General features: G+C 47.6%; 1 protein-coding gene across 1 annotated transcript in view; it reads right to left on the reverse strand.

Annotated features, from left to right (window-relative positions):
* DNAJB14 (DnaJ heat shock protein family (Hsp40) member B14) overlaps nt 1-14857 on the reverse strand; it is a 67608-nt gene extending 52751 nt beyond the window's left edge. The window contains exon 1 of the mRNA XM_038769348.1: nt 14667-14857. Within this exon, the coding sequence (XP_038625276.1) occupies nt 14667-14799 (133 nt within the window). The 5' untranslated portion in view covers nt 14800-14857. The remainder of the gene's footprint in view (nt 1-14666) is intronic.
* Nucleotides 14858-15383: the final 526 nt, after the last annotated feature.

The following is a 15383-nucleotide window of genomic DNA, read 5'->3' on the forward strand; positions in this document are numbered from 1 at the left end:
AGAAGGGGGAGAGTAGATGCAAGGTAATCAAGTTGGACACAGTCTGTGTCCCACACGGAGCTTACAATCTTGATGCCCATTTTACAGATCATCATCATCATCAATCGTATTTATTGAGCGCTTACTGTGTGCAGAGCACTGTACTAAGCGCTTGGGAAGTACAAGTTGGCAACATATAGCGACAGTTCCTTACCCGACAGTGGGCTCACGGTCTAAAAGGGACTAATTGAGGCCCAGAGAAGTGAAGTCCCCCGAAGGCCCTCGTCCCCCTCTCCATCCCCCCCATCTTACCTCCTTCCCTTCCCCACAGCACCTGTATATATGTATATATGTTTGTACATATTTATTACTCTATTTATTTATTTATTTATTTTACTTGTACATATCTATCCTATTTATTTTATTTTGTTAGTATGTTTGGTTTTGTTCTCTGTCTCCCCCTTTTAGACTGTGAGCCCGCTGTTGGGTAGGGACTGTCTCTATGTGTTGCCAATTTGTACTTCCCAAGCGCTTAGTAGAGTGCTCTGCACATAGTAAGCGCTCAATAAATACGATTGATGATGATGATGATGATGAAGTGACTTGCCCAAGGTCACACAGCGGATAAGTGGCATATACATATATATAGTAGCATATAACTATATACTTACACTCTATCCCAAACCCTAATCTATTTTAATATCTGTCTCCCCCTGCAAGCTCCTTGCATTAATCTCCCCCAAGTGCTCAGTACAGTGCTCTGTACACAATAAGCACTCCACACAATTGAGCGATTGCTCTAGACTGTAAGCTTCTGGTGGGCATGGAATGGGTCTCTTTATTGTTCCAGTTTACTCTTCCAAGCGCTTATTACATTGCTCTGCACACAATAAGCTGTACATATAACTGTATATCTGTATATATGTTTGTACATATTTATTACTCTATTTATTTATTTTACTTGTACATATCTATCCTATTTATTTTATTTTGTTAGTATGTTTGGTTTTGTTCTCTGTCTCCCCCTTTTAGACTGTGAGCCCACTGTTGGGTAGGGACTGTCTCTATATGTTGCCAATTTGCACTTCCCAAGTGCTTAGTACAGTCCTCTGCACATAGTAAGCACTCAATAAATACGATTGATGATGATAAGAGCTCAATAAATAAGAATGAATGAAAGAATGATCGATTGGTAGAGAATTGGCCTCGCCATTCCAACGGGGCCAAAGGAGCCACGGATTCAATCCGACATTTAGTGATGGCCAGTGCCATAATATAGGAATTTCCAGCGGAAAATGTCCATCACTGTGTGTCTCTGAACCACTCACCACTCTGCCGATGTTATAGGACACGGAGCATATTTTTGATTTGATGGTGGTAGTAGTAACAATAAAAATAAGGGAATTCGTTAAGCGCTTACTATGTGCCAAGCGCTGTACTAAGCGCTGGGGTGAACACAGCGTGGCTCAGTGGAGAGAGCCCGGGCTTTGGAGTTAGAGGTCACGGGTTCAAATCCCGGCTCCGCCCCTGTCAGCTGTGTGACCTTGGGCAAGCCACTTAACTTCTCTGTGCCTCAGTGACCTCATCTGTAAAATGGGGATTAAAACTGTGAGCCCCCCGTGGGACAACCTGATCATCATCATCATCAATCGTATTTACTGAGCGCTTACTATGTGCACAGCACTGTACTAAGTGCTTGGAAAGTACAAGTTGGCAACATATAGAGACAGTCCCTACCCAACAGTGGGCTCACCGTCTAAAAGGGGGAGACGGAGAACAAAACCAAACGTACTAACAAAATAAAATAAATAGAATAGATATGTACAAGTAAAATACATAAATAGAGTAACAAATATGTACAAACACATATACATATTTACAGGTGCTGTGGGGAAGGGAAGGAGGTAAGATGGGGGGGATGGACCTGATCACCTTGTAACCTCCCCAGCGCTTAGAACGGTGCTTTGCACATAGTAAGCGCTTAACAAATACCGTCATTATCATTATTATTATTACAGGATCATCAGGTTGGAGACAGTCCCTCTCCGTCCCAAGCGAGGCTCACCATCAAGGGGGGATGACCCCAGGTAGTTAATCCCCATTCTACAGATGAGAAAACCGGGGAACAGGGAAATGATTTGCCAGAGGTCAAAGAGCAGGCAAGTGGCAGAGCGGAATTAGAACCCAGGTCTTCTGGCTCCCAGGACCGAGCGCTTTCCACTAGGCCACACTACGCTGGTGGCTTCCGTCCTTAGAGTTTTATAGCTCTGTTCTCCCTTGTTCCATCGTTAGCGTCACGTCAAACAATACGTCTGTTCTTTGTACGCCATCTGTTTTAAAAGCTGCTTGTTGATCTGTGTTGTATCATTCATTCGATCGTATTTATGGAGCACTTACTTGTACTTCCCAAGAGCTTAGTACAGTGCTCTGCACACAGTAAGCGCTCCATAAATACGACTGAATGAATGAATGAATGAATGAATAAGCGCTTGGAAAGTACAATTCAGCAATAAAGAGGGACAATCCCTGCCCACAACGGGCTCACAGTCTAGACTTCAGGGCCTGGCTCCGAGTGCTTAGACAGACACCGTTATTATTATTATTGATAGAAAAGAATGTGTCTCTGTGAATAGCCAAGAAGGAAGTCAAGACTGTAACGGTGATGAGAAACGCTTTAGAGACATGTGCAGTCCGTCTGTTTTAAAAACTGCCTGTTGATCTGACGACTGTCTTGTATCATTCATTTGATCGTATTTATAGAGCGCTTATGTGTGCAGAGCACCGTACTAAGCGCTTGGAAAGTACAATTCAGCAATAAAGAGGGACAATCCCTGCCCACAACGGGCTCACAGTCTAGACTTCAGGGCTTGGCTCCGAGTGCTTAGACAGACACCATTATTATTATTACTGATAAAAAAGAATATGTCTCTGTGAATAGCCAAGAAGGAAGTCATCATCATCATCATCATCATCATCAATCGCATTTATTGAGCACTTACTGTATGCAGAGCACTGTACTAAGCGCTTGGGAAGTACAAGTTGGCAACATCTAGAGACAGTCCCTACCCAATAGTGGGCTCACAGTCTAAAAGGGGGAGACAGAGAACAAAACAAAACATATTAACAAAATAAAATAAATAGAATAGATATGTACAAGTAAAATAAATAAATAAATAAATAAATAAATGGAGAAGTCAAGACTGTAACAGCGCTGAGACATGCTTTAGAGACATGAGCAGTCCATCTGTTTTAAAAACTGCCTGTTGATCTGATGACTGTCTTGTATCATTCATTTGATCGTATTTATAGAGCGCTTACTGTGTGCAGAGCACCGTACTAAGCGCTTGGAAAGTACAATTCAGCAATAAAGCGGGACAATCCCTGCCCACAACGGGCTCACAGTCTAGACTTCAGGGCTTGGCTCCTAGTGCTTAGACAGACACCATTATTATTATTGATAAAAAAAGAATGTGGCTCTGGGAATAGCCAAGAAGGAAGTCAAGACTGTAATGGTGATGAGACTGTTGATCTGACTGTCTTGTATCATTCATTCGATCGTATTTATGGGGCGCTTATTGTGTGCAGAGCACCGTACTAAGCGCTTGGAAAGTACAATTCAGCAATAAAGGGGGACAATCCCTGCCCACAACAGGATCACAGTCTAGACTTCAAGGCTTGGATCCAAGTGCTTAGACAGACACCATTATTATTATTGATAAAAAAAGAATGTGGCTCTGTGAATAGCCAAGAAGGAAGTCAAGACTGTAACGGCGATGAGACTGTTGATCTAACTGTCTTGTATCATTCATTTGATCATATTTATGGAGCGCTTACTGTGTGCAGAGCACCGTACTAAGCGCTTGGAAAGTACAATTCAGCAATAAAGAGGGACAATCCCTGCCCACAATGGGCTCACAGTCTAGACTTCAGGGCCTGGCTCCGAGTGCTTAGACAGACACCATTATTATTATTGATAAAAAAAGAATGTGTCTCTGTGAATAGCCAAGAAGGAAGTCAAGACTGTAATGGTGATGAGACTGTTGATCTGACTGTCTTGTATCATTCATTCAATCGTATTTATGGAGCGCTTACTGTGTGCAGAGCACCGTATTAAGCACTTGGAAAGTACAATTCAGCAATTAAGAAGGACAATCCCTGCCCACAACGGGCTCACAGTCTAGACTTCAGGGCCTGGCTCCGAGTGCTTAGACAGACACCATTATCATTATTGATAAATCAATCAATCAATCAATCATATTTATTGAGCGCTTACTATGTGCAGAGCACTGTACTAAGCACTTGGGAAGTACAAGTTGGCAACATATAGCGACAGTCCCTACCCAACATTGGGCTCACAGTCTAAAAGGGGGAGACAGAGAACAAAACCAAACATACTAACAAAATCAAATAAATAGAATAGATATGTACAAGTAAAATAAATAAATAAAGAAATAGAGTAATAAATATGTACAACCATATATACATATATACAGGTGCTGTGGGGAAGGGAAGGAGGTAAGATGGGGGGATGGAGAGGGGGATGAGGGGGAGAGGAAGGAAGGGGCTCAGTCTGGGAAGGCCTCCTGGAGGAGGTGAGCTCTCAGCAGGGCCTTGAAGGGAAAAAAAGGGGATAAAAAAAGAATGCGCCTCTGTGAATAGCCAAGAAGGAAGTCAAGACTGTAACGGCGATGAGCCGCGCTTTAGAATAGCAGTGGCGCTTGCCAGGTGCTTATTTTGGGTCAAGCCCTGGGGTAGAAACGATACAATCGCATCAGGCATGGTCCCTGTGGCTCACAGTCTAACGGGACACGGAGAGCGAGTATTAAATCCTCATTTTCAGATGAGGCAACCGAGGCACAGAGCCAGCTAAGCGACTGACCCGAGGTCTCCCAACGGGCACGTGGCGGAGCCGGGATTAGAACCCAGGCCCTCTGACTCCCTGCGCTTTCCAAACGCGGCAGGTCTGGTCTAGGCTGATCCAGTTTATAAAAGGAAGTCACTAAATCCTTACGGTTCCCGTAGGCTCCGCACACCGTCGGGGCTCAAAATACGCCGCTGCTGAGGAAATGACAGTGGGGGTATTCATTCAATCGTATTTATTGAGCGCTTACTGTGTGCAGAGCACTGTACTAAGCGCTTGGGAAGTACAAGGGGGCAACATATAGAGATCTGGCCACTAACTGGGCCCCATGGGGAAGGAAGCCCCTCGCCCCCGCCCCTCACCCCAGCATCCAAGAGAAGCAGCGTGGCTCAGTGGAAAGAGCCCGGGCTTCGGACTCAGAGGTCGTGGGTTCAAATCCCGCCTCCGCCACCCGCCAGCTGTGTGACTTGGGGCAAGTCACTTCACTTCTCTGGGCCTCAGTTCAGTCATCTGTAAAATGGGAATTGAGACTGTGAGCCCCCTGTGGGACAACCTGATCGCCTTGTTACCTCCCCAGCGCTTAGAACAGTGCTTGGCACATAGTAAGCGCTTAACAAATGCCATCATTAGGGGAAGCAGCGTGGCTCAGTGGAAAGAGCCCGGGCTTTGGAGTCAGAGGTCACGGGTTCAAATCCCGGCTCCGCCACTTGTCAGCTGTGTGACTGAGCAAGTCACTTCACTTCTCTGGGCCCCAGTTCCCTCATCTGGAAAATGGGGATGAAGACTGGGAGCCCCCCGTGGGACCACCTCATCACCTTGTAACCTCCCCAGCACTCAGAACAGTGCTTTGCACATAGTAAGCACTTAATAAATGCCATTATTATTATTATTATTATTATTATTATTAGAAAGGGGCATCCTCAGAAGCGCGCCTCAGAATACAACCGGGAAGCAACGGGGCCTGGTGGAAAAAGCCCGGGGTCTGAGAATCCGGGACTCGGAGGACCCGGCTCTGCCACTGGCCCGCCGAGTGACCTTGGGCTAGTCACTTTTCTGGGCCTCGGTTTCCTCCGCTGTAAAAGGAGGAGTCAACACCTGTCATCATCAATCCATTTATTGAGCGCTCACCGTGTGCAGAGCACTGTACTAAGCGCTTAGCACTGTCATCCCTCCTACTTGGACTGTGGACTCCATGTCGGTGTCTGACGCGCTTAACTCGGATCTACTCCAGTGCTTCGAACGGCGCTTGGGACAAGCGAGCACTTTAAACCCCAGGATAATAATAATAATAATAACCTAATTTGATCATCCTCAAATGCCACAGTAAGAGTAATGACTGTGGTTTTGTTAAGCGCTACGTGCTAAGCCTTGTACGAAGCACTGGATTAGATGGAAGATAAATAGTTTAGAACCAGGCCTTCCGTACTACGCCAATTCCACCCAGCCCAATAAACGGGGGGAAATATTCTCTAGTTATGAGCAACGGCCTCCCTTCTGTTCGGTAATTTAACCATTTTCTTCTCGAGGAAAGGACAGTGCGACACTGAAGAGAAACGGCATCTGCACCAGCTAAACCCATGAAGTAAAAACAACGGAAAGGTATACAAGATTCATCTGACTCAGAAATCCATCACTACACATCACACGTGCTTTAAAAGAAACCAGACCCCGTGAGAGAGATTTTTTTTTTCTTATACCAAGGTGATTTTGCAATCTACAGTCCCTTCCCGCTTTGGAAGGGGGAGGAAAAAACAAAAAAAAAAAAAAACAAATTAAAACCGTTTAGAAATCAGACTTTGCACCTATCGTGAACATGGGAAAATGTCTAAAAGCATTTGGAGAGAAGGAAAACAAACTCAGAAATCCATCACTACACATCACACGTGCTTTAAAAGAAACCAGACCCCGTGAGGGAGATTTTTTTTTTTTCTTTTACCAAGGTGATTTTGCAATCTACAGTCCCTTCCCACTTTGGAAGGGGGAGGAAAAAAACACACAAAAAAACAAATTAAAACCGTTTAGAAATCAGACTTTGCATCTATCGTGAACATGGGAAAATGTCTAAAAGCATTTCGAGAAAAGGAAAAAAAAAAGGTAGGCATAGCCTCTGAAATACACAGTGGATTTTCCCCTTCCAGACTGAAAGATTAAGAGCATTTATTAAGTGTTTACTAGGTGCCAACCACTGTGAAAAGCAGCGTGGCTCAGTGGAAAGAACCCGGGCTTTGGAGTCTAGGGTCATGGGTTCGAATCCCAGCTCCTCCACTTGTCAGCTGTGTGACTTTGGGCGAGTCACTTCACTTCTCTGGGCCTCAGTTCCCTCTTCTGCAAAATGGGGATTAAGACTGTGACAACCTGATCACACTGTAACCTCCCCAGCGCTCGGAACAGTGCTTTGCACATAGTAAGCGCTTAATAAATGCTATTATTGTTATTATTACTGAGCACCGGGGTAGATAGAAGGTCATCAGGTAGGACCTGTATATATGTTTGTACATATTTATTACTCTATTTATTTTACTTGTGCATATCTATCCTATTTATTTTATTTTGTTAGTATGTTTGGTTTTGTTCTCTGTCTCCCCCTTTTAGACTGTGAGCCCACTGTTGGGTAGGGACTGTCTCTATATGTTGCCAATTTGTACTTCCCAAGCGCTTAGTACAGTGCTCTGCACACAGTAAGCGCTCAATAAATACGATTGATGATGATGATGACAGAGTTCCTGTCCCGCTATGGGGCTCGCAGGCCCCAGGGGAGGGAACAGGATTTAATCCTTATTTTACGGATTACAGATGAGGAAAAAGAGACACAGTGAAACTGAAGTGGCTTCTCTCTAGACTACAGGCATTTTGTGGGCAGGGAACGTGTCTGCCAAATCAATCAATCGTATTTATTGAGCGCTTACTGTGTGCAGAGCACTGTACTAAGTGCTTGGGAAGTACAAGCGGGCAACATATGCCAAGTCTGTTGCATCGCACGCTCCCAAGCGCTTAGTACAGTGCCCTGCACCCAATTAAACGCTCAGTAAATACCACCGACTGATTTCCTCGCGTGGAAATGGAGTTTCGCAGATGGAGAAGCCGCACGGCCCGATGGCTGGGGCGCGGGCCCGAAACTCACAAGAACCTGGGTTCTAGTCCCAGCGGCGTGACCTTGGACAAGTCACTTCTCTGCAACCTCACCTGCAAAATGGGGATTAAGCCTGGGACACGTATATATGTTTGAACGTAGTTATTACTCTATTTTATTTGTACATATTTATTCTATTCATTTTATTTTGTTGATATGTCTTGTTTTGTTGTCTGTCTCCCCCTTCTAGACTGTGAGCCCACTGTCGGGTAGGGGCCGTCTCTAGATGTTGCCAACTTGGACTTCCCAAGCGCTTAGTACAGTGCTCTGCACACAGTAAGTGCTCAATAAATACGATTGAATGAATGAACTGTGTCCAACCTGATGAGGTTAATAATAACAGATATTTATATAATAATATATATTATATATTATATATCTATATCTATAATATATAGATATAATAATAACTCATTAATAATAAGAGAAGCAGCGTGGCTCAGTGGAAAGAGCCTGGGCTTTGGAGTCAGAGGTCATGGGTTCAAATCCCAGCTCTGCCACGTATCTGCTGTGTGACCTTGGGCAAGTCACTTCACTTCTCTGAGCCTCAGTTACCTCATCTGTAAAATGGGGATTAAGACTGTGAGCCCCACATGGGACAACCTGATCACTCTGCATCCTCCCCAGCGCTTAGAACAGTGCTATGCACATAGTAAGCGCTTAACAAATGCCAACATTATTATTATTATTATTTTTAATTAATTACGGCATTGGTTATGCGCTTACTAAGCACTCTTCTCAGCACTGGGGTAGATTCATTCATTCATTCAGTCGTATTTATTGAGCGCTCACTGTGTGCAGAGCACTGTACTAAGCGCTTGGGAAGTACAAGTTGGCAACAGAGATCCAAGCCAATCAGGTCAGACGCAGTCCCTGCCCCACTCAGGGCTCACGGTCTTCAGCCCCATTTCACAGATGAGGGAACTGAGGCATAGGGGAGTAAAGCCACTTGCCCAGGGTCACACGGCAAACAAGGGGCGAAGCCAGGATTAGAACCCATGACCCGGGTAGGTGGACTGCATCGGCAGTGCCTCGCAGAGCCGGTCAGTCGGTGGTATTTACTGAGTGCTTACTGTGGGCGGAGCACTGTAATAAGCGCTTGGGAGAATATAATATTCATTCATTCTATTGTATTTCTCGAGCGCTGACCGTGTACTAAGCTCTCGGGAGAGTACAACAGTCATTCATTCAATCCTATGTACTGAGTGCTTGCTGTGTGCAGGGCACTGTACTAAGCGCTTGGGAGAGTACAATCCCACAATAAACAATAAAGGGTAAACATACCCTATCCACAGTGATCTCATCATCATCATCCATCGTATTTATTGAGCGCTTACTATGTGCAGAGCACTGTACTAAGCGCTTGGGAAGTACAAATTGGCAACCTATAGAGACAGTCCCTACCCAACAGTGGGCTCACAGTCTAAAACAGTCTCATGGTCGAGAGGGAACAGTGCTTTGCACATAGTAAGCGCTTAATAAATGCCATCATTATTATTATCTGGGCAAGTCACTTAACTTCTCTGGGCCTCAGTGACCTCATCTGTCAAATGGGGATTAAGGCCGTGAGCCCCCCGTGGGACAACCTGATCACCTTGTAACCTCCCCAGCGCTTAGAACAGTGCTCGGCACCTAGTAAGCGATTAATAAATGCCATTACATAACAGTGCTTTGCACACAGTAAGCGCTTAATAAATGCCATCATTATTATTATCTGGGCAAGTCACTTAACTTCTCTGGGCCTCAGTGACCTCATCTGTCAAATGGGGATTAAGACCGTGAGCCCCCCGTGGGACAACCTGATCACCTTGTAACCTCCCCAGCGCTTAGAACAGTGCTCTGCACATAGTAAGCGCTTAACAAATGCCATTATTATTAGTAGTAGTAGTAATAAGCGCTTAATAAATGCCATTACATAACAGTGCTTTGCACACAGTAAGCGCTTAATAAATGCCATCATCATTATTATTATTATTAATACATACAGACCGCAGAGTAAGAGCTTAAGTGACAGCCCGGCCTAGTGGAGAGAGCAGGGGCCTGGGGGTCAGGTCGTGGGTTCTAATCCCGGCTCTGTCCCTCGTCTGCTGTGTGACCTTGGGCCAGTCACTTTGCTTCTCTGGGCCTCAGTTCCCTCGTCTGGAAAAAAGGGACGGAGACTGGGAGCCTCTCATGGGACAGGGACTGTGGCCAACCTGACTATAGTTTGTATCTCCCCCGGCGCTTAGTACAGGGCCTGGCACGGAGAAGCAGAAGCGGCGTGGCTCAGTGGGAAGAGCCCGGGCTTGGGAGTCAGAGGTCACGGGTTCGAATCCCGGCTCTGCCGCTTGTAAGCTGGGTGACTTTGGCCAAGTCACTTCACTTCTCTGGGCCTCAGTTCCCTCCTCTGGAAAATGGGGATGAAGACTGCGAGCCCCACATGGGACAACCTGATCACCTTGTATCCTCCCTAGGGCTTAGAACAGTGCTCTGCACACGGTAAGCGCTTAACAAATGCCATTATTATCATTATTATTATTGTAAGTGCTTAACAAATGCCATTATTATTATTATTATTATAGTAAGCACTTAACAAATACCACCATCATTATTGTGTGGGACAGGGGCTGTGTCCAACCAGATGAGCTTGTATCGGTCACTACAGGGGCTGCCACCTTGTAAGCGCTTAGCAAACACGGTTATTATTATTAATAATAATAATAATAATAATAATAATAATGATATTCTGTGGGACGGGGACTGTGTCCAACCAGATGAGCTTGTATCTCACCCGGCGCTTAGTACAGGGCCTGGCACATAGTAAGCACTTAACAAATACCATCATCATTATTGTGTGGGACAGGGGCTGTGTCCAACCAGATGAGCTTGTACCGGTTACTACAGGGGCTGCCACCTTGTAAGCGCTTAACAAACACGGTTATTATTATTATTAATATTATTAATATTCTGTGGGACGAGGACTGTGCCCAACCAGATGAGCCTGTATCTCCCCCGGCGCTTAGTACAGGGCCTGGCACATAGTAAGCGCTTAACAAATACCATCATCATTATTATTGTGTGGGACAGGGGCTGTGTCCAACCAGATGAGCTTGTATCAGTTACTACAGGGGCTGTCACCTTGTAAGTGCTTAACAAACACGGTTATTATTATTATTATTATTATTATTATTATTATTATTATTATTATTATGTGGGATGGGGACTGTGTCCAACCAGATGAGCTTGTATCTCACCCGGCGCTTAGTACAGGGCCTGGCACATAGTAAGCGCTTAACAAATACCATCATCATTATTATTGTGTGGTACAGGGGCTGTGTCCAACCAGATGAGCTTGTTTCGGTTACTACAGCTTGTAAGCGCTTAACAAACACAGTTATTATTATTATTATTATTATTATTATTATTATTATTATTCTGTGGGATGGGGACTGTGTCCAACCAGATGAGCTTGTATCTCACCCGGCGCTTAGTACAGGGCTTGGCACATAGTAAGCGCTTAATAAATACCATCATCGTTATTATTGCATGGGACAGGGGCTGTGTCCAACCAGATGAGCTTGTATCGGTTACTACAGCGGCTGCCACCTTGTAAGCGCTTAACAAACACGGTAATTATTATTATCATTATTATTATAAATTATTATTCTGTGGGACAGGGACTGTGTCCAACAAGATGAGCTTGTATCTTCCCCAGCGCTTAGTACAGGGCTTGGCACACTGTAAGCGCTTAACAAATATGGTAATTATTAGTATTATCATTATTAATTATTATTCTGTGGGACAGGGACTGTGTCCAACAAGATGAGCTTGTATCTTCCCCAGCGCTTAGTACAGGGCTTGGCACATAGTAAGCGCTTAACAAATACCATCATTATAATTCTGTGGGATGAGCTAGACGAGCTTGTATCTCCCCCAGCGCTTAGTACAGGGTCTGCCACCTTGTAAGCGCTTAACACGGTTATTATTATTATTATTATTCTGTGGGACAAGGACTGTGTCCAACCAGATGAGCTTCCATCTCCCCCAGCGCTTAGTACAGGGCCTGGCACGTAGTGAGCGCTTAACAAATACCATCATTATGATTCTGTGGGGCAGGGGCTGTGTCCAAACTGACTAGCTTGTATCTCCCCCAGCGCTTAGTACAGCGCCTGACATATAGTAAGCGCTTAACAAATACCATCATTATAATCCTGTGGGATGAGCTAGACGAGCTTGTATCTCCCCCAGCGCTTAGTACGGAGCCTGGCACGTACTGAGCGCTTAAATACCATCATTATGATTCTGTGGGGCAGGGGCTGTGTCCAAACAGATGGGCTTGTATCTCCCCTTTGCGCTTAGTACAGGGCCTGACATATAGTAAGCGCTTAACAAATACCACCCTGATCTTTACCATTATTTTAATAATAATGATTAATAATAACCGTCAGTAACCCGGGCCCGGCAGGAAGCAGAGGCAGGGCTGTGGGGCTCCTTCGGTGGGCAGCGGGGCTTAGCACAGTGCTCCGCACATAGTAAGCGCTCAGTAAATAGGATTGAATGCATAGGCAGCAGGCTCTGGGCCTGGACTAGGCCTCAGAGGTTGTGGGGGAAGAAAATGGCTTTGGAATAAGAAGTCCTGCTATTTGTTAAGCGCTCCGTGGGTGACGGGCAGCGTACTAAGCGCTGGTGGTGGTGGGGGACCCCGGGGGTCGAATGTCCAGCTCCAGGAAGCTCGGCCTGCCACGCTTGGAAAGTCCAATTCGGCAGGAAAAATGAGCAATCCCTGCCCACGGCCGGCTCACAGGCTAGAAGAGGGCAGAGACGGACACACAGCAAAACGAGTCAACCGGCATCGGTGGCATCAATAGAAATAAAGAGAATCAGAATATATATATACACACATGCACACACATCAGAACAAGTGAGCAGGCATTATGACGAATAAGTAGAATTGTGGAGATATGTATACATATCAAAACAAGGAAACCGGCATTAATATAAATAGAATTAGAGCTGCATGCACATCAAAACGAGAGGCATTATTAGAAATCAATAGAATTAGTATATATATATATATATATATATCTACACATCAGAACAAGTGAGCAGGCATTATGATGAATAAATAGAACTGTGGAGATATGTATGGATATCAAAACAAGGAAACCGGCATTAATATAAATAGAATTAGAGCTGCATGCACATCAAAACAAGAGAGGCATTATTAGAAATCAATAGAATTAGTATATATATATATATATATATATATATATATATATATATACACATCAGAACAAGTGAGCAGGCATTATGATGAATAAGTAGAACTGTGGAAATATGTATACATATCAAAAGAAGGAAACCGTCATTAATGTAAATAGAATTAGAGCTGTACGCACATCAAAACAAGAGAGGCATTAATAGAAATCAATAGAATTAGGATATATATATATACACACACACATGCACACACATCAGAACAAGTGAGCAGGCATTATGATGAATAAGTAGAACTGTGGAGATATGCGTAAATATCAAAAGAAGGAAACCGGCATTAATATAAATAGAATTAGAGCTGTACGCGCATCAAAACAAGAGGGGCATCAATAGAACTATAGCAATATATGCACCAAAACAAGTAAAAGAGGCATGAATACGAATAAAAAGGGAATGATAGCTATAGTACATATATACAGTGCTTTGCACATAGTAAGCGCTTAATAAATACCATTATTATTATTAATAAATACCATTATTATATATACACCGGGGATGGGGGGTGGGGAGAGAGGGGCAGGAGGAGAAGAGGGGCAGGAGGAGAGGGGCAGGGAGAGAGGGGCAGGGAGAGAGGGGCAGGGAGAGAGGGGGACAAGGAGAGGGATAGGGAGAGGGGTAGGGAGAGGGAGAGGGAGAGGGAGAGGGACAGGGAGAGGGACAGGGAGAGAAGGGCAGGGGACAGGGAGAGGGGCAGAGAGGGGCAGGGAGAGGGATTGGGGAGAGGGGCAGGGAGAGAGGGGCAGGAGAGAGGGGCAGGGGAGAGGGGCAGGGGAGAGGGGCAAGGGCAGGCAGAGGGACAGGGAGGGGGAAAGAGGGGCAGGCAGAGGGGCAGGGGGTGGCAAGCAGGGAGGGAGCAGGGAGAGGGGCAGGGGGAGGGAAGCAGGGAGGGAGCAGGGAGAGGGACAGGGGGCAGGGGGAGAGGGCCTGTGAGCCCGCTGTCGGGTAGGGGCCGTCTCTAGCTGTTGCCAGCCTGGACTTCCCAAGCGCTCAGTGCAGTGCTCTGCGCACAGTAGGCGCTCAATAAATACGATTGAATGAATGAATGGATGAATGAATGAATGAGAGGGCAGGGGACAGGGGCAGGGAGAGGAGCAGGCAGGGAGAGGGAGAGAAGGGCAGGGAGGGGGGCAGGGAGAGAGGGGCAGGGGGTGGGAAGCAGGGAGAGGGGCAGGGGGTGGGAAGCAGGGAGAGGGGCAGGGGGTGGGAAGCAGGGAGAGGGGCAGGGGAGAGGGGCAGGGGGTGGGAAGCAGGGAGAGGGCCGAGGGCCAGGGGTCAGGGGTCAGGGGTCAGGGGGCCAGGGGGCCAGGGGCAGGCCGGGGCCGGGCCGGGCAGGGCCGAGGCGGGGTCGGGGGCCTGGGCCGAGCCCGTCCGTCCGTCCGTCCGTCCGTCCGTCCGTCCGTCCGGGGGTCCTCCCGGGGGTCGGGGGTCCCGGTGCCTGACCTTGCTTGTCGGGGCTGGGGTAGAGGGCCTGGGCCTTTCGGAGGAAGCGCAGGGCCCGCTGCCGGTTCCCGGCCCGCAGCGCCGCCCGGCCGATCTCCACGCACTTCTCCGCCTCGTCCCGGTTCCCCTCCATGGGCCCGGGGGGGCGGCCGGAGGGGGGCGCTGCGGACACCGGGACCACCGACCGACCCACCGACCGACCCACGGACCGACCGACCGACCGACGGGCGGGCGGGCGGCCGGCCTCCTCTCCTCTCCTCTCCTCCCCTCTCCTCTCCTCCCCTCCCCTCCCGCTCCGCCGGCCCGGCGCACGGGGGGCGGGGCCTAAAGGGGGCGGGACCCAATGGGAGCCCGGCCCGGACGCGAGGGGGCGGGGTCTGGAGGGGGCGGGGCCCAATGGGAGTTTGCCCCTGAAGGGGCGGGACCTGCAGGGGGCGGGACCTACAGGGGGCGGGGCCCAAGCAGGGGGAGGGGCCTAAAGGGGGCGGAAACCTGGCGGGGGAGGGACCCAGGGGGAGACTGCCCTGGAGGGGCGGGGCCTGAAGGGGGAGGAGTCCTCCGGGGCGGGGGCCCAATGGGAGCCGGGTCCAAAGGGGGCGGGGCCTAAGGGGCCGGAGGCCGGCGGGGCGGGACCCAACGGGAGCCCGCCTTGGGGGGGGCGGGGCCTAAAGGGGGCGGGGCCCACCGAACGGGCGGGGCCCGGTGGGAGCCGGGCCT

The sequence above is a fragment of the Tachyglossus aculeatus genome, chromosome X5 (assembly GCF_015852505.1).
Source record: "Tachyglossus aculeatus isolate mTacAcu1 chromosome X5, mTacAcu1.pri, whole genome shotgun sequence".
NCBI lineage: Eukaryota > Metazoa > Chordata > Mammalia > Monotremata > Tachyglossidae > Tachyglossus > Tachyglossus aculeatus.